Raw genomic sequence first — 20,522 nt, 5'->3', positions numbered from 1 at the left:
TGCGCCTCGCTGCTTCTTGCAACACATTTTAAAAAGGAGAAGTGATCTATCGTATGTGTTATCCATCTGTCTTTTTTCAACAACAGCACCAACCTGGATTATACAAATAAGGTCCAAATGTTTTAACTTGAAATGTTAAGTTTAATCTAAATCTAAATATCTTTGTGAAAATGATTGCAAGTGATATGTCATCTTCATTCATTTCAGGAAAGTATTAGAAAACAACTTTTATTTTACATTCATGTAGAGATATATAGCCATTCCATTCAACATGTACAGTCCTCATACTGGCCAAAATTAATATCTGAAGTCCAGCTGAAGCTAATAAGAGGGTTTCTGCAGTCAAATCCAGTGTGTATCATCAAAGGTTACAGCCACTTAGAATTAAAATCCCTCTTCAATGAAAATCATGAATGACTTTACAAAATTTCATAGCAATCCAACCAATAGTTATTGAAATCTTTCAGTCTGGACCGAAGTGGTGGACTGACCAACCAACTGTAAGCCTGAAGCAGACCCTTGAATAAACCACAAGGAAATTTTGGAACACATACAGTTCTTATCCTAGTTAAATTAAGGTATATAACATAATTCAAACAGGGGAATTCTTTACAACTTCCAGTCCATTTTAGTTGCATTAATAGATTTTTTCTACAGCCTTCAAGCGTAGAGGTGTGAAGTGTCCCGATTACTTCAGTTTACCCGAGGTCAAATTTCCCTTTGAAGATCACTGCCCTGTGGTAGAAAGCTTACACACTGCTGTCATTTACACATCAGAATAATAATCCATCACATCTGAAGAACAGAAGACACTTTGTCCTTAAGTGACTCCACTAAGCTTTAAAGACTTCACATCTCGTCCATTATATCCTTCACATTGGAATACAACGCCACATCCTCCACTTCTTCCTCTTTGGCCACACAATGTTTTATCTCCTCATCGTCCTCTGCCATGGCCGCCTCCTCTTCTTTGCACTCCAACATTTCATCCGGCTCTCCATCATTGTCTTGCCTTTCCACTTTTTCTTCTCTCTTAATTTCTGTGTACTCTGTCTCCGTGGTTTCTTGCTTCTTTGCTGCCCCCCTGAGACTTCTTCTTTTCAACACGGAGAAGTCAATGCTGGCGTACTCCACGTCTTTTGCTGCACCGTCGAGATCAGGGGCTCCTCTCTCCACTCCTTCAGCTCCATCTTTTGGTGCCTCTTGGTGGTGAGTTTGATTATCTTGCACTGCTTGATCAGGATGTATCTGTCAGGTATAATACAGAAAGCATGACTCAGTCAGCAGCTGCAACAAGCCCGAAACTGTGTACACCATGCATGAGATCTTACATTTACATTATTGCTTAAGTCATGTTTTAATGTTGTTATTAAACGCTACAACTGGTGTCCATTTATTTTAATATAGTTTGGAAATAGGGTTGAAGCAAGTCTTGAATTTTGTTTGAGATACTGCAATCCATCACAATATGTATCACCTCTAATCATAGTTGCACAACTGTAATTAGTATATGGCAATGTAGTGTAGTCTTTTCAAATCAGTCTGTATTTACAGCTGCACTGCAAAAGGGAACTTGACCATTAAAACAAACATGGTGTTGACTTAGTTTGATAGGATTTAGTATCTCAAGTTTGCATGTGTGCAAGTTGATTTTCACATTGAAGTGAAATAAATGAAGCAGAACTCAGGCAGAGCACTGAGGTTGTGCTTGCATGAGTTGATTGGCATCAGTTACTTCACACATGCTTGACTACAAGTGGCTCATTCATCATCTGCATCACCAGCTGCCTGGTGGCATATCGTGGCAGGTGTGCAGGATGTTAAAAAGTTGACACTTCTCACCTTCACTCCACCCATGTATTTCCCTCCACTGACCCAACCTCCCCCTGTTGGCATTTTGATCCAACTAGGCTTTAATTTTCATGTTTGGGTTTGTTCTTGAGAGATCCTTCAAAGAGGAATATTTTCCAGCAAGTAAACTGTTTAATATGCCATATATACACTGAAGTTCAATGAAGTGTGTCTGACTGAATTTGCAACCACATTCATGCATCTTAAATATTACAGCATTCATAAAAAATAGCAGTAAATAATAAATAAATGAACCCAAACATGTAAAAATACTGTGATCATTCACAAAAAGAGAAATCTTAACCAATTTACAGCAATATATTAGTATAAAGATGTATTAGCTGGATAAATAATAATAATACCAGAGGATCCTCCTGGGCCGTCACCATCTCCAGGGTCCCATCTAGACTTCCAGAGCTCTTCTGCTTTTTTCTGGAGAGAAATACATTTAAACACATGTAAATGTCTGTATGAAGATTAGCCACAAACAAAACCAGGAATTAATGAATGGATTCAATAGATTACCTATGGCATTTCTTTGCCAAACAGCAAAGGGTTGTTGTAAGAAGTACCCCAATCAAAAATGCAATGATGATGTCCAGCCGTGAGACAATGCTTAGTAATCCTGTGGATTGACCTGGATGAAGAAGGAACAGAAGAAAAATATTTGTTGTCCATGTTGTTCTGAACGATAATCAAATTGTGGAGATTGTTAACTGTTTTAAGTATTTGGGTACACACATTGATGATAAGCTGAACTTCACTGATAATGTTGATGCTATATGCAAAAAGTCCAACCAAAGATTGTTTTTAATTAGTAAACTAAAGAGATTTGGAGTCAGCTGTAACATTCTTGAAAGGGCATATGTCAGCCTGATAGAGAGCGTCCTTAGTTACAACATCTCTGTCTGACTTTATTTAACAAGAACAAGCTGTCCAGAATTGTCAAAATGGCAGGGCAAATTATAGGAAGACCTCAAAAAACACTAGAAAACCTACACAGCACTGCATTACACAGAAAAACTACACGGACATATGTCTATGTGAAATGGAATGAATGTGTTTATTTTAAGTACTCTATGTGTTATATATACTATTCTTACCAGTGACAGCAAAGACAATTTTCATGCAAGACATGACAATAAAGTATTTTCTATTCTATTCTATTCTAATATACATGAAGCAGCTTATTTCTTTTTGACATCTTGCCTAAGGTCACAGTACAAAAAACAGGTAGTAAACATCATTAAGCAGTGGTCTGAAGAAGCAGAAGTGTTTTAGTTAAGAATACTTACCTTCTTTTTTTGGCGAGAGTTTCTGGATGGTGAGGTTTTCTTTTGCTTCTCCATTTCCATTACTGCTGATACACTCAACAGCAGTGTTTCTGTGGTCTGTTACAGGCAGGGTGATGGTGCTGTTGACTGTGTGGTTTGACACAGTGGTAATGACAGAGTACCCAGTGTGGTTTTCTATCAGCGGCCATTTGATGGTGGGTAAGGGAACGCCCTGACTGATACACACACAGGTCAGAACTGTCGACTGAGCCACACATCCAGAGTCTTTTAGGATCTTTGCAAACCCTGCAAACAAACAAGTAGAATCACTTTACAGCAAACATACAGTGAGCTGATAAAGACTGTGAACATAATCTTTATTTTTAAGGAGATTATTACAGTCTACTTACGAGCCACAGTTACATCAGCATGTAGAGTCAGAGTATTGTCCACATGTTTTACAGTGCAGATGTAACGTCCAGAGTGTTCTGTTGTCACATTAGGGATGATAAGTGTGGAAAGTCCAGTGTCGTTCTGCAGGTCAACATCGATTTTACTGTGGAGACTTGTGTTGAGGCCAAGTTTAGACCATGTGATCAGAGATGGAGGAAAACTTTCAGCATTGCAGGTCAGATTCAGAGTGCCGCCTTCTTTAACAATTACATCCCCAGTGATTTCAGGTTTCCTCATATCTGTGAAACAGATTTAAAAAAAAAAAAATTAAAATAGTATTTTTGCAAAACAAGTGACTTCTTAATAGTCATACTGAAATAATAAAAAAAACTAAAAAGAATTATGATTGCATTTTGATACTACCACTTGGGGGCGCCAAAGTCTCAAAAAACTCTTGAACACTAACAGACAACCCAAGATATTTTATTCATATTCATAATGCTTCTATGAATTCAAGAGCTCAGAGCATTTTTTAAGTTTCCGAATTAGAAAAAAAAACAAATAGATAGCTGTGCACAGTTATCAAATTAAAAGAAAAAGCACAGACTGTAAGATGACCCAATATTTATTGTCAATGGTCAAGTTGTGAAAGTTATTCATGGTGAATATGTCAGACGTAAGGACAGATTTTTTTATGAACTGATAATAATGATAATAATAAAAGTGCTTTGGCACATGACAGAGAAAGTATTACCTAAACCGACAAACTCGTGGATTTTCAAGTTTCAGCTACCCGAATAAAGATGTAACTGTCTTAGAGCATAATACAGTATACTCACATTTCACTGTTACGTCAACTTCTTTTGTCACGGAGTTATTCAAATGTTTTGCTGTACAGATGTACTGTCCAGCGTGTTCTGCTGTCACATTATTGATGATAAGACTGGCTGTTTCAGTGTCAGTCTGCAGGTCAGTTTCTGTGCCGTTCTGAAGATTAGTTTCTCTTCCATTTGTTTTGTTGGAGAGTTTAGTCCACATGATGGAAGACGGAGGGAAGCTTTCAACACTGCAGGTCAGATTCAGAGTCTCACCTTCCTCCAGACTTCTATTTGCAGTAAATTTAATTTCTTTCACATCTATGAAACAAGGACATGTTATAAAATGTTATAACATCCCTTAATCCCAAAGTTTCCTTTAGAAAACCATCAAAAATGACTTCAGAGAACATATCTTCGCAAATATTTTAGATAGTGAAAGTTCCTGATTAAAAATAGGACAGTATGTGTTACTTACAGGTCACATTCAGAGTCAATGTCTCCTCTGTAGCTGTGTCACCTGTGAAGCCGACCTTACAGGTGACCTGGGTGCCGTGGTGTTCAGCTGAAGCATTAAAGGTCAAAGTTGAGCTGTGTCTCTGAGTGACAGCAGTTAGATTCTCAGTTTTTCTCTCTGTTAGATTTCCTGTTATTTCAGTGGTGTTCTCTCCTCTTCCTCTCCATGTCCAGGTGATTGTAGGAACTGATCCAGAGCAGAGACCAGGAGCAGTGCAGGTCAGTGTGATCTGCTGTCCTTCTGTCAGCGGAGGAACCATCACTGTGGGCTTCTGACTCAGAGCTAATAGGAGAGATAAACAAGAAAATATTGGTCATCATAATGAGCAGCTTGAAGGTTGTAATTGACTTCACATTGGTGCCTTGAGATGACTTTTTTGTGATTGGGCACTATATAAATAAAGACGGATTGATTGGACAATTATAATTCATACAATATAATAATATATATATATATATATATATATATATATATATATATATATATATATATATATATATATATATATATATATCGTTCAACTGGGCAGAAATGTCTGAGAAGCTTCATCAGTGTTTTTGTAGTTCAACAGCCAGACATGAATTTATGTCTCATTGTAAGATGAGTTCACATGAATCACACAAGAAATATATTCTGTCAATACATCAAAACATGTTTTCAATACAATACAGCATAGTTCTGATAAAAGCTGTGAAAACTCTGCATTATTCTGAGTAACCAGATTTTGTACGTTTTATTTTGGAAAGACCTGCTGCTGTTTTATTTGGGCTTAAAAAATGTATATGGCAAATAATAATAAAGCAAAGATGTCACAAATAGAATAATGTTTACATTTATTGTAGCACAGAGGTGGCAGAAACATCGCAGGTGAATGTTTCAAAATCACAGCATATAAAAAGTAAAATGACTCAGTGTATAACTCAGTACCATTATTTGTTATTGTAACATGGGTGTACCAACCCTTTATGCCCTTTTTTTTAAAGAGCCAAACATTTTGGTGCATATTGTAGCTTTAGCAAATAACACCATCACTGTTCTTATAATTCTGTGTATTTGTTACCTGTAACAGAAATAGTTGCTTTAGGAGAGAAGGTGAATCCACTCTTCCTTTCACCATTAACTCTGAATTGATATGATCCAGAGTCTGACTCAGTGAGGTCATTGATGATGATGCTGCAATTCTTCTTACTCAAGTCGTCAGGCTCCAACAGTGACACCCGTCCTGTCTGTTTTTTGATGCTTTTACTTGTAAATATTTTCTTAGAACCACATTTTGCTTCACTTTGATTACATTGGAACCAAATTATGTTTTTGACAGTGAAGGCATCAGCAGCAGAGAAAGCGCACGGTATCACAACACAGAGTCCAGCCTCTGCTGTTATTTCTCCTTCAGTAAGAGTGATACAGTATCCTTTGTCATCGCAGGTTGGTTTTCCCTTCACTGATTCACCTGTTAATGCAAAAAGGATAAAAAGGGACAAACAAGACCAGATGTTTAGATTTTGATAATATGAGTCTATTTTACTTCACTGCTATTTTTAACTGTTAAGTCAACACATTGGTTTCCTGATGACTGATAGCATTTAGCTTAAGCTAGATTAGAGACACAGTAGATACATTATAATAACGTAGAAAACAATTAGTGTTTACTTTTGTCTCCTAATATAATTTGGTAAGTGTAAATTCTCAAGCTGCTAAACTAAAAATGAAAAATAAATACTTGCATGATGGGACAGTGGTTAAAAATACATTTATTATCATGCATAATATTTAACTTAATATTTAGGGTGCCATTTTCAACTTTGATATTCAATATTTACAGTATACAAAAAAACTCAGTACATCCCGATCAATACTACGAAGGTTTCAATTAAAAATCCTTTCTGTTTGATACCATTTTTTTTAGACTACACCCAAAAAGAATTAAGCTAAATCACTTGAAAAACTATAATGAAAGATCCATATTTAAGAACAAACTGCAACAAAAGTCAGCACACACTTTCAGTAGTGAGATTTTTTATTTTTTAATATTTTGTATGCCTGCCTTTGTCTTTGATGGCAGATTCAAGCTGTCTGGGCATGGATGATACCAGTCTTGACTAAATATGTTTAGAGATGTTCAGCCATACATAACTTATTAATTTTAATTTTAATTTTTGTTTCAGTGGTCAGAGGTGTACTCACTCTTGTTGCATTGAGGTTGTACTTAGAGGCCTGTCTTTTCAATTTAGTCAATCTAACTCATTTGTTTTTACCATCAAATATGATAAAATACACTTCACCTTCAATATAATACAATTAGTATAAGATGATACTATTTTGAATGATTTAACATTTTAGTGACATTGCACAGGCATGTACTGAGTTTTGTTAAATACTGTATATCAAGATTACAATTCAGTCACAGACTCTACCTGTGTCAGCAATGCTGCAGCTCACAGAGAGGAGGAAAGCCGCCCAGAAGAGAACAAACATCCTAATTCGATACTTGAGACAGTCAGTCTGTCCACAGAAGACACTCGTCCTTTCAAAAGCACAAACATATTAAATGCAGTGAACATACAGGAAGTTCAGCTAATGAAACTTGATCAGAAACAGCTCCACAGATGACAGTTGACCGCATCGAATGTTGCACATTCAGCAACTTTGTTAGATTAAAACATTTGGTTAACATCTTCTCCAGGGTTGTAAGTGCCCTGACTTTTTTAAAGCACTTTGTGATATGTGTTCCAGAAAGCTGCTAGATAAAACATCCCTACAATAAATATCTACAATCCCCCTAAACACTGACTTTTCGAATCAACTGTGCACCCAAGAATTTCAAAAGATGTATATCGAAAGAAGGAAGAATAAATCACTTCTCTCATTTCAGTTTACAATTTGAAGTAGTATTAAAAAATGTAAGGTTGATATTGTATTTTACCTCCTTATAATAGCTGCTGCCTTCTCTTCACAATGATCTCTGCTGAGTGTCTATGAACTGAGTCTTCTTCTTTTCCTTCTTCTTTTATACATCTTCCCTTTTTTGCATATGACACGTTCCCAGGAAGTGTCTCTACACCACACTGACTATTATTTCCTCTCTTCTTAAGACTTAACAGCCTTTTATATCACATTACAGTACACACACACACTGAGCAATATTGCACGTTCAGATTTGTATTGCTTAACCTTCTTAATTCATTATGTGCATAACTGGATGTGCATTATGTTGAATGGGCTGCATCACTGGTTATCTGCTGTGTCAGTTGAATAATGATGGTCAATTGTGGGAAGCATTTAAAAGATGATTTCTCCTCTCATTTACTAAATGCACTAAATACCTGCAGACCCATGACAGACATATCTGCATTCATGTAAACTGCATGAAGTCTGTTAGAAAGAAAATCATTTGTAGAAGTGTGTTATGGTTCCTGGTTTTATGGTTTATTGTGAGTCGTCTAAGTTCTCTTCTCAGAAAAGTTGCTGAACCGATTCTTCGTTTTAACATCGCCTTATATGTTATCATTGCATTCTTTCAAACTTCCTGTTCACACATTAAGGTGTTAGACTATAAGTATTTTAAGTGGGAACTTGCTACAGTTTGGTCTTTATCAGTTAGTACAAGCCTTATTGACCCTTTAAACACTGCAGAGTGTACCGAAAGAAAGAAAGACTTTGTTGCTACTAAGTGACATTATGACATTAAAACCATGACAAAATATGTAGGATGCAAGAATGGGTTCTAAATATAAGGCATATACGGTATGAGCATTTGTGCAAAAGGAATTAAATGGAGAGTAAGAGGCAGTTATTCAAAGGGTAATGATTGTTTTGTTATTATTAGCAGTGATACAGCATAGTGAGACACATCATCACAAACATTTAACATCGTGGCATACACAGTAACTAGATAAGAGATATGAAATTTTAAAATACATTTTATAGAATTTATCACATTTTTCAGAATGTATCAAAGACTTGACTCACAAACCCTCATCTATGGGGAACAAAATATCCTACAATATTCCTCTTAAACAGCATCATCTTATACAGCAAGGATTGAAACTTTTTAACAAGCAACTTTTGCACAGGCTACAAATCACTAACAACTGAGTGGGTGACTTCACAACTTTTACTGTAGTACACCAAATGTAATGTAAATAATAAATATACAAATAAAATATGGTGCATTGTTATAGATTCAAATATCCACCAATATATTAGATGTAGCTCTACAAACATATTTACAACCACAGTAAAAGTCACTTAACCCCATTCAGTATGTTTATGGGGTGGCAAAATAATAGTAACACTTTTAAATATAATGCACTCCAGTACAACACCGCGACCCACTACGGCCTCAATAATTAACATAAAGTAGAATTATCACCTGTTTAATAATGTAAAAAAAATGAACATGTGTGGAGAAGAATTTATGTCAGAGCTGTTGTATTGGATTGCACAGGTGTTCCTAATAAAGTGCTCGGTGAGTGTATGATTCAGCAGATGAATCTATTTCCTCACAGACATAAGTTGAACCACTAATGCAGACATTCATACAAACTTAATGATGATGGTTGAGGAGACAATTTATGAATCACAATGCAAAAAATCCTCCAGTGAAGCTGACTGAAAGACACTGTCAGCTCTGAGGGTGGCCAATTACATCGTACTCTGCTGATTGATCTCTCTTCTGCAATGACATGTACGTTCTGTCCTCTTGATGTGGTTTCACCTTTCTTCTTGTGCTCCTTTGGAGAAGAAGAAAAGAGTCAGCCATGTTTTGTTGTCTTGAAATCTTCAGTGCATTAACAAAGGCTTCAAAATACAGATGTAGTAACATGCCAAAGGAAAATCACGTAGATGATGCTGAAGACATTCACACTTAAAGATACACCCAGGACCCAGGGAAGGACTGCACTCCCAGGTCTGTAGTGCTGCACAGGACCTACTATAAGAAATGACACAATGTGTATAACTGTTTCAGTGTTATGGTTATACTGTATACTTTGAATAAGTTTCCTCCAACATGCGATCAGGCTGGTTAACATGGTCCCATTTCTCTCTGATCAACTGTAGCAACAGACTCTTAATTTGAACACTTAAATCTGCACCTTTTTACCTCAGGATGATTTATTTATCCAGACACATATTTATTTCTTCTATTGTATTGTTTTTAACTGCAATATCTGTGTTTTTTATTCAAGTTATGTCCCCTTGCATTTTGATCCCCAGAACAATATTCTTTCATTATGTCCTGCAGAAATGTATGGTAAAAATTACAATAAATGGATTTGATTTGAATTAAATTAGCCACATAACCCATTGGAGGCTATTTATTCATCAGTAAATTTGCATATGATGAAGGTATTATAGATAGCAGCCGATACAAAAGCCCAGTGGGAAAAGGGACATCAAAATGTGATGTACTGTGTATTATTATTATTAATCAAGTGCAGAGAAACATCTCTCAGACATATTCACCCTGAAACTTTCACAGCTTGACATTTGAAAATAAATATTGGGCCATCTTACAGTCCGTGCTTTTTTCCATTTCATTTGAAAACTACATGAATTTTTATTTGTTTTGGTTTCTAAATTAGAAACTTAAAAAGAGGACCAGAAGATAAATATTTTGTGAAGTTCACAGTATACCAAAAACAGGTAGTAAACATCATTAAGCAGTGGTCTGAAGGAGCAGAAGTGTTAGTTAACAACACTTACCTTCTTTTTGTGGCGAGATTTCTTGAATGGTGATCTGTTAACACTCACCTGTTTTCATGATGGTGAGGTTTTCTTTTGCTTCTCCATTTCCATTACTGCTGACACACTCAACAACAGTGTTTCTGTGGTCTGTTACAGGCAGGGTGATGGTGCTGTTGACTGTGTGGTTCAACACAGTAGTAATGACAGAGTACTGAGTGTGGCTCTCCAACAGTGGCCATTTGATGGTGGGTAAGGGAACCCCGTGACTGATACACACACAGGTCACAACATTCGACTGACTGGACTTCTCACACCCTGAGTTATTTAAGATCTTTGGTTGCCCTGAAAAAAACAGAATCACATTAAGCAAACATATTTTAAGCTGATAGGAAGTGTATTGATGAAGTGATATTTTATCTTGTCTAATATGATCAGTAAACAGTACTTACATGTCACAGTTATGTCAGCATATGTGGTCAGAGTTGTGTTCAAGTACTTTGCTGTACAGATGTACCGCCCAGAGCGATCTGACCTCATGTTACTAATGAAGAGAGTTGACGTGCGGGTAACAGTTTTGCTCTGCGTGTCGATTCCACCTTTGGTTTCTGTGTCGTTCTTTAGGTCAGTTTTGGTTTCTTCTTGACTTTGCTTGGAGCCAGGCTCAGTCCATGTGATGTCAGATGAAGAGAAACCTTCAACACTGCAGGTCAAATTCAGCACATCACCTTCCTTCACAGATGTGTTCCCAGTTATTTTGATATCTGAGAATGAATATCCAAGGCATGTATAAATGGTGGTGTAAATTCATCAGCTAATGTCTCACAGATTGGAAAGGCTATGTTTTAACTGTCAGGTCATTGATTTAATTGGAAAAAAACCTGTTTGATGAGACATGATGATGATACAATCTGCTTAGTCCTAGTACAGTTTAATTCATGCAGCACATTTTTAAAAAGGGAAGTGACCTATAATAAGTAATAATAAATATATTAAATATAATAAAAATATGATCAAATTAGTTTGTCAGCTAAAAAAGCTAAAAAAAAGACTGTTTTTTTAGTTTATTTAGTTATTGTATTGTAAACAACAACAATTTAAAAATAATAATAATATATCAATAATAATGTGTTTAAACTGCCACATAGTCTATAGCTGTTACTGCAACCTTGTAATGTACATACATTTTGCGATAAGATGTGTTTGCATACAAAGAATACATTAAAAAACAGCAATAGATAAATGTCAAGATGTTGTTTGAGTTGTAAGATTTTAAATGTAAGCTGACTGAATGTGTGTTGCACTGTACATGGTTTATGTACTCGTGTATCATCTCTGTCCAATCACAAGATGGGGATGGGGGGTCCAGATATTTTGAGAAAAATGATCACATAAAGTCATAAATTGTGAGATAATAAAGCATAGTTTGAACTATACTTACAGGTTACATTCAGAGTCACCGTCTCCTCTGTAGTCTTGTTGCCTGTGAAGCCGACCTTACAGGTGACCTGGGTGCCGTGGTGTTCAGCTAATGGTTTAAAGGTCAAAGTTGAGCTGTGTCTCTGAGTGACAGCAGTTAGATTCTCAGTTTTTCTCTCTGTTAGATTTCCTGTTATTTCAGTGGTTTTCTCTCCTCTTCCTCTCCACGTCCAGGTGATTGTAGGAACTGATCCAGAGCAGAGACCAGGAGCAGTGCAGGTCAGTGTGGTCTGCTGTCCCTCTGTCAGCGGAGGAACAATCACTGTGGGCTTCTGACTCAGATCTAATGAGGCATCATCCTCACAGGTCACATTCAGTGTCCTTGTGTCCACTGTAGTCTTGTTGCCTTTCACCCCCGCTAAAAAGGGACAAACAAGAACAGATGTTTAGATTTTGATAATATGTGTTTAACTGTTAGTTAAACACATTGGTTTCCTGATGACTGATAGCATTTCACCAAAGTTAGATTAGAGACACAGTAGATACATTATAATAACTTTATTTTTGTCTCCTAATATATTTTGGTAAATGTAAGTTGCTAAATTTAAAACAAACTTAAATACTTGTGTGAAAGGACAGCTGTTAAAAATATGTTTAAAAATTATGTATTATCATGCATAATATTTAACTTAATATTCAGGATGCCATTACCAGCATTTATATTCAATATTTACAGTATATAACAAAACTCAGTACACCCTGGTCAATACTACGAAGGTTTTAATTACAAATCCTTTTTTTAAACTACACCAAGGAAGAATTAAGCCAATTCACTTGAATAACTGAATGTTGACTAATTGAATTATAATGAAAGATCCATATGTAAGAACTAACGCCAACAAAAGTCAGAACACCCTCATTAGTGAGACTTTTTTTTTTTTTTGCCCGCCTTTGTTTTTGATGATAGATTTGAGTTTTACATAAGTTTAGAGATGTTCAGCCATACTTCTACAGACATACTACTTTTTTGCTGCTCTTTATGTTTTTGTTCTGTAAAATACTCTGAGGGTGTTCTACTGGATTAAGGTCAGGGGACAAACTTCCGATAATAGTTTTCACTTCTTTCTTCCTTAAAAACGCTTATGTAATGTTTCCTCCATGTTTCATGGTCATCACTAAGCCGTCACAGCGGTAGTTCTGGCCATGTCCACACCAATATTATTTATTTTGGCTTCATCTGACCAAAGAGCTTTTTTCATTTTCCTTAGCAGTTTAATCTTGTTGTTTAGTGAGTAGTTATTTCTCTTGGATATTGTTCATGGATCTTTTCACTGTCTGGGCAGTCAGTAATACACTAATTTCTACAGATAATCTTCATGCCAAGTCAGAAACATGAATAAATAGCGAATTGTGCATGCTGTCATTTTTCGGTGACAGCCACTGCACCTCCTGTTATCGGTAGTATTGGTCCTCCTGTACCTCCAAGCCACTGCTGCAACTGTGTTTTGGCTTCTGTTCAGTAGCCTACTGATGATATTTAACCCTCTACCATCTTTACGAGGTCTCATAATCTGGTTTCTTACTTATTCAGCAGTGATGAGCAATGTTGCCTGAGACACAACCAAGCCCAGAAAAGTTGTGATGTTCACAGGTTCTTTTATAACTTTTCTCAGGCAATTAGTCTTAACTGGAAGTCACAGATGTAATTATGTTTTGTTTCAGTGGTCAGAGGTGTACTCACTTTTGTTGCATTGAGGTTGTACTTAGAGGCCTGTCTTTTCAATTTAGTCCATGCAACCTTTTTGTTTTTACAAACAATTACAATAAAATACACTTCTCAATATACTACAATTAGTATAAGATGATACTAATTTGAATCATTTAATGTCATTGTGATATTGCACATGCATGTACTGAGTTTTGTTAAATACTGTATATCAAGATTACAATTCAGCCACGTACTCTACCTGTGTCAGCAATGCTGCAGCTCACAGAGAGGAGGAAAGCCGCCCAGATGAGAACAAACAACCTAATTCGGTACTTGAGTAAGTCAGTCTGTCCACAGAAGACACTCGTCCTTTCAGAAGTACAAAAATATTAAATGCAGTGAACATACAGGAAGTTCAGCTAATGAAACTTGATCAGAAACAGCTCCACAGATGACAGTTGACCGCATAGTTTCAAATACTGTATGTTGCACATTCAGCAATTTTGTTAGATTAATACATTTGAATTTCAAAAGAAGGAAGAATAAAAAACTTCTGTAATTTCAGTTTATAATTTAAAGTGACATTTAAAAAAAAAAGAAAGGTTAATATTGTATTTTACCTCGTTATAACCAAAGTTGTTATAACAGCTTCTGTCTTCTCTTCACAGTGATCTCTCCTGAGTGTCTCTACTATGAACTGAGTCTTCCTCTCTACCTCCTTTTGTGTACACCTTCCTATTTTGCATATGACACGTTCCCAGGAAGTGTCTCTACACCACACTGGCTATTATTTCCTCTATTCATAAGACTTAACAGCCTTATATATCACATTACAGTACACACACACATTTAGCAATATTGCACATGCAGATTTGTATTGCTTATTCTTCTTAATTCATTATATGCATCACTGGATGTGCACGATGTTGAATGGGCTGCATCACTGGATATCTGCTGTGTCAGTTGAATAATGATGGTCGATTGTGAGAGGAAGTTAAAAGATGATAACTCCTCTCATTTACTAAATGCACTAAATACTTGCAGACCCATGACAGACATATCTGCAATCATTTAAACTGCATGCAGTCTATAAGAAAGAAAATCATTTGTGGAAGTGTGTTATGGTTCCTGGTTTTATGGTTTAATGTGAGTCGTCTTTAAGTTCTCTTCTCAGAAAAGTTGCTGAACTGATCACTCATATTAACATTGCCTTATATAGTATCATTGCATTCTTTCAAATAGCTTCCTGTTCAAGGTGTTAGACTATAAGTATTTTAAGTAAGAACTAGCTACAGTTTGGCCTTTATCAGTTAGTACAAGACATATTGACCCTTTAAACACTTCAGAGTGTACAGAAAGAAAGAAAGACTTTGTTGTTACTGACAACTCACCTTTTGAATTCACAGCAGAAACAAATGCATTTTATATTAAAAATCCACACTGCTCTCTCTTATCACTGTGCGCCTCGCTGCTTCTTGCAACACATTTTTAAAAGGAGAAGTGATCTATCGTATGTGTTATCCATCTGTCTTTCTTCAAAAACAGCACCAACCTGGATTATACAAATAAGGTCCAAATGTTTTAACTTGAAATGTTGAGTTTAATTTAAGATCTAAATATCTTTGTGAAAATGATTGCAAGTGATATGTCATCTTCATTCATTTCAGGAAAATATTAGAAAACAACTTTTATTTAATGTTCATGTAGAGATAGATAGCCATTCCATTCAACATGTACAGTCCTCATACTGGCCAAAATTAATATCTGAAGTCCAGCTGAAGCTAATAAGAGGGTTTCTGCAGTCAAATCCAGTGTGATTCATCAAAGGTTACAGTCACTTACAATTAAAATCCCTCTTCTATGAAAATCATGAATGACTTTACAAAATTTCATAGCAATCCATCCAATAGTTATTGAAATCTTTCAGTCTGGACCGAAGTGGTGGACTGACCAACCAACTGTAAGACAGACTCACACTGACATCCATAGAGCCACTCTGCCAGCTAATAAAAATGAAACAAGGTTTTCGGAAATGGTTAATTTTGCCTGAAGCAGACCCTTGAATAAACCACAGGGACATTTTGAAGCACATACAGTACTTATCCTAGTTAAATTAAGGTATATAACATAATTTAAACAAGAGAATTATTTACATCTTCCAGTCCATTTCAGTTGCATTAATAGATTTTCTACAGCCTTCAAGCCTAGAGCTGTGAAGTGTCCCAATTACTTCAGTTTACCCAATGTCAAATTTCCCTTTGAAGATCACTGCCCTGTGGTAGAAAGCTTACACACTGCTGTCATTTACACATCAGAATAATAATCCATCACGTCTGAAGAACAGAAGACACTTTGTCCTTAAGTGACTCCACTAAGCTTTACAGTCTTCACATCTCGTCCATTATATCCTTCACATTGGAATACAACGCCACATCCTCCACTTCTTCCTCTTTGGCCACACAATGTTTTATCTCCTCATCCTCCTCTGCCATGGCCTCCTCCTCTTCTTTGCACTCCAACATTTCATCCGGCTCTCCATCATTGTCTTGCCTTTCCACTTTTTCTTCTCTCTTAATTTCTGTGTACTCTGTCTCCGTGGTTTCTTGCTTCTTTGCTGCCCCCCTGAGACTTCTTCTTTTCAACACGGAGAAGTCAATGCTGGCGTACTCCACATCTTCTGCTCCACTGTCGAGATCAGGGGCTCCTCTCTCCACTCCTTCAGCTCCATCTTTTGGTGCCTCTTGGTGGTGAGTTTGATTATCTTGCACAGCTTGATCAGGATGTATCTGTCAGATATAATACAGAAAGCATGACTCAGTCAGCAGCTGCAACAAGCCCGAAACTGTGTACACCATGCATGAGATCTTACATTTACATTATTGCTTAAGTCATGTTTTAATGTTGTTATTAAACGCTACAACTGGTGTCCATTTATTTTAATATAGTTTGGAAATAGGGTTGAAGCAAATCTTGAAGTTTATTTGAGATACTGCAATCCATCACAATTTGTATCAGCTTTAAGCATGATTGTAAGTAGTGCATAGTGGCAAGATAGTGCAGTCTTTTCAAATCAGTCTGTATTTACAGCTGCACTGCAAAGCAACAAAAAGGGAATTTGACCATTTAAGCAAACATGGTGTTGACTTAGTTTGATAGGATATAGTATCTCAAGTTTGCATGTGTGCAAGTTGACTTTCACATTGAAGTGAAATAAAGTTGCTTGCAAGAGTTGATTGGCATCAGTTACTTCACACATGCTTGACTACCAGTGGCTCATTCATCAGTTGCATCACTACCAGCTGCCTGGTGGCATATCATCATGCATTTCCCTCCACTACCTCAATTTCCCCCTGTTGGCATTTTTGATCCAATTAAGCTTTAATGTTCATGTTTGGGTTTTTCCAGGGGTTGTTTGTTCTTGAGAGATCCCTCAAAGAGGAATATTTTCCAACAAGTCAAACTGTTTAATATGCCATATTTACACTGAAGTTCAATGAAGTGTTTCTGACTGAAATTGCAAACACATTCACAGATTTTAAATACTTCAGCATTCATAAAAAATAGCAATAAATAATAAATAAATGAACTCAAACATGTAAAAATACTGTGATCATTCACAAAAATAGAAATCTTAACCAATTCACAGCAATATATTAGTATAAAGATGTATTAGCTGGATAAATAATAATAATACCAGAGGATCCTCCTGGGCCGTCACCATCTCCAGGGTCCCATCTAGACTTCCAGAGCTCTTCTGCTTTTTTCTGGAGAGAAATGCATTTAAACACATTTTAATCTCTGTATGAAGATTAGCCACAAACAAAACCAAGAATTAATGAATGGATTCAATAGAGTACCTATGGCATTTCTTTGCTAAACAGCAAAGGGTTGTTGTAAGAAGTACCCCAATCAAAAATGCAATGATGATGTCCAGCCGTGAGACAATGCTTAGTAATCCTGTGGATTGACCTGGATGAAAAAGGAACAGAAGAAAAATATGTGTTGTCCATGTTGTTCTGAACAATAATATACTGTACACGACACAGTTGATTTCTTATGAAATCTTGTCTGAGTGCAAGTTCACGGTACAAAAAAAAGGAAACCGTGGTCTGAAGAGACAGACGTGTTTCAGTTACTAACACTTACCTTCTTTTTTTGGTGAGTGTTTTTGGATGGTGAGGTTTTCTTTTGCTTCTCCATTTCCATTACTGGTGACACACTCAACAGCAGTGTTTCTGTGGTCTGTTACAGGCAGGGTGATGGTGCTGTTGACTGTGTGGTTTGACACAGCGGTAATGACAGAGTACTCAGTGTGGTTTTCCATCAGCGGCCATTTGATGGTGGGTAAGGGAACCCCCTGACTGATACACACACAGGTCAGAGCTGTCGACTGAGCCACACATCCAGAGCCTTTTAGGATCTTTGCAAACCCTGCAAACAGACAAGTAGAATCACTTTACAGCAAACATTCAGTAAGCTTATAAAGACTGTGAACATAATCTTCATTTTTAAGGAGATTAGTACAGTCTACTTACGAGCCACAGTTACATCAGCATGTAGAGTCAGAGTATTGTCCACATGATTTACTGTACAGATGTAACGTCCAGCGTGTTCTGCTGTCACATTATTGATGATAAGACTGGCTGTTTCAGTGTCAGTCTGCAGGTCAGTTTCTGTGCCGTTCTGAAGATTAGTTTCTCTTCCATTTGTTTTGTTGGAGAGTTTAGTCCACATGATGGAAGATGGAGGGAAGCTTTCTACACTGCAGCTCAGATTCAGGGTCTCACCTTCCTTCAGACTTGTATTCCCAGTGACTTTAATTTCTTTCACATCTATGAAACGAGGACATGTTATAAAATGTTATAACATCCCTTAATCCCAAAGTTTCCTTTAGAAAACCATCAAAAATGACTTCAGAGAACATCTCTTCGCAAATATTTTAGATAGTGAATGTTCCTGATTAAATACAGGACAGTATGTGTTACTTACAGGTCACATTTAGAGTCACTGTCTCCTCTGTAGCTGTGTCACCTGTGAAGCCGACCTTACAGGTGAGCTGGGTGCCGTGGTGTTCAGCTGAAGCATTAAAGGTCAAAGTTGAGCTGTGTCTCTGAATGACAGCAGTTAGATTCTCAGTTTTTCTCTCTGTTAGATTTCCTGTTATTTCAGTGGTGTTCTCTTCTCTTCCTCTCCACGTCCAGGTGATTGTAGGAACTGATCCAGAGCACAGACCAGGAGCAGTGCAGGTCAGTGTGGTCTGCTGTCCTTCTGTCAGCGGAGGAACCATCACTGTGGGCTTCTGACTCAGAGCTAATAGTAGAGCAGTACATGAGTGGAATCAGGTCAATAGTCTCAAGATTATCATTCAGTTAAATCTAGGCTAAAATATCAGATACTTTATTGAGGCAATAAGTAGGAGACAGTGTATCAGGAACTGCTTAACGCTTACTAGTCTCCCACAGAGGTCGACAAGTGCCTCTGTGGAGTAATACCAAACATTACTTAATTCCTATTTAATACTATAGATGCATATTATATGTTGGTGATGTTCAGAGGTCCAACAATAAACATAATCACTGTATATATTTTGTCTTCATACCTTTAACAGAAATGGTCGCTTTTTGAGGGAATGTCAATCCGTCCGTCCTCCCAATAACTCTGAGCTGATATGATCCAGAATCTGACTCAGTGAGGTCATTGAAGACGATGCTGCAGGTTTTTTGACTCAGGTTCGTCTCCAACAGTGACACTCGTCCTCTGAACTGAGGCTGAACTTTTGTGTTGTTCTTGTATGTGTGGAATATTATATAAGACTCACTACATTTTTTAGATGGTTCACATTTGGACCAAATTATATGTTGGGGTGTAAAGGTATCAGGAGTTGTGAAAGAGCATGGTATCACAACACAGAGTCCAGCTTCTGCTGTTATTTCTCCTTCAGTAAGAGTGATACAGTATCCTGGAACAGGACAATCTTGTTTTTGCCTCACTGATGCACCTGTTATTACAAATAGGGAGAGAAAAATGGGACAGAATATATTTAGATGACATTACCAGATAATATATTTGATAAATCATGAAGACTACAAGTAGGATTGTTTCTGTGTTATATAACTCTGTCTTGTCTTGTGTTGTCAGCATCGTTTAGCAGAAAACCCAAAAATGGTTCAGAATGTAATGTCATTTCTTAATCCACCGTTTCTTTGGTAATCAAAAGTTTAATTTCAATACTATATCCCAGAGTAGATGCTGTGAGTAATGTTGCTAATTAGTTGCTGAATTCAGCGTGGGAAAACATAAATACTTGTCATTGGAAAACACTTCAGTAAAATATATTTATGCATTTATTATAGCTGTCCTGTTAATATCCTTAACGCTGGCATTGAAACAAGATGATAATAAAGATGTATACCTTCATCAGCATTGCTGCCTCTCAGAGAGAAGAGCAGAGTTGCCCAGAAGAGAACAAACATCATAATTCGATACTTGAGACAATCGGTCTGTCCACAGAAGACACTCGTCCTTTCAAAAGTACAAAAATATTAAATTCAGTGAACAAACAGGAAGTTCAGCTGATGAAACTGGATCAGAAACAGCTCCACAGATGACTGTTGACGGCATAGTTTCAAACACTGGATGTTGCATATTCAGCAATTCTGTTAGATTAATACATTTGGTTAACATCTTCTCCAGGGTTGTAAGTCCCCTGAACCCAGACCCAAACCCAGACTTTTCCAATTAACTGTCCACCCAGGAATTTCAAAAGATACATTTCAAGGAAGAATAAATCACTTCTGTAATTTCAGTTTATAATTTAGAGTTGTATTTTTAAAAAGTAAGGGTGATATGGTATTTTACCT

General features: G+C 36.8%; 2 protein-coding genes across 2 annotated transcripts; both read right to left on the bottom strand.

Moving 5' to 3' along the window:
• Positions 1 to 218: 218 nt before the first annotated feature.
• On the bottom strand, positions 219 to 7,794 carry LOC133983949 (sialic acid-binding Ig-like lectin 16). Its single transcript, XM_062423165.1, has 10 exons — positions 7,774 to 7,794; positions 7,265 to 7,374; positions 5,911 to 6,300; positions 4,812 to 5,132; positions 4,358 to 4,654; positions 3,536 to 3,817; positions 3,147 to 3,431; positions 2,377 to 2,488; positions 2,214 to 2,283; positions 219 to 1,248 (listed from the first exon to the last, which is right to left on the bottom strand). The coding sequence occupies exons 2-10, from the start codon at positions 7,323 to 7,325 to the stop codon at positions 850 to 852; spliced, it is 2,217 nt and encodes a 738-aa protein (XP_062279149.1). The 5' UTR covers positions 7,326 to 7,374; positions 7,774 to 7,794; the 3' UTR covers positions 219 to 849.
• Positions 7,795 to 15,967: 8,173 nt separating this feature from the next.
• LOC133983948 (sialic acid-binding Ig-like lectin 5) lies at positions 15,968 to 20,138 on the bottom strand. The gene is made up of 9 exons (XM_062423163.1): positions 20,075 to 20,138; positions 19,262 to 19,660; positions 18,652 to 18,972; positions 18,342 to 18,494; positions 18,198 to 18,305; positions 17,809 to 18,093; positions 17,520 to 17,631; positions 17,357 to 17,426; positions 15,968 to 16,448 (listed from the first exon to the last, which is right to left on the bottom strand). Exons 1-9 carry the CDS (start codon positions 20,136 to 20,138, stop codon positions 16,050 to 16,052), a joined length of 1,911 nt encoding a protein of 636 aa, XP_062279147.1. The 3' UTR covers positions 15,968 to 16,049.
• Between the last annotated feature and the right edge of the window lie 384 nt (positions 20,139 to 20,522).

The sequence above is a fragment of the Scomber scombrus genome, chromosome 7 (assembly GCF_963691925.1).
Source record: "Scomber scombrus chromosome 7, fScoSco1.1, whole genome shotgun sequence".
Lineage (NCBI taxonomy): Eukaryota > Metazoa > Chordata > Actinopteri > Scombriformes > Scombridae > Scomber > Scomber scombrus.
This window is presented reverse-complemented; position numbering and strand designations above follow the sequence as displayed.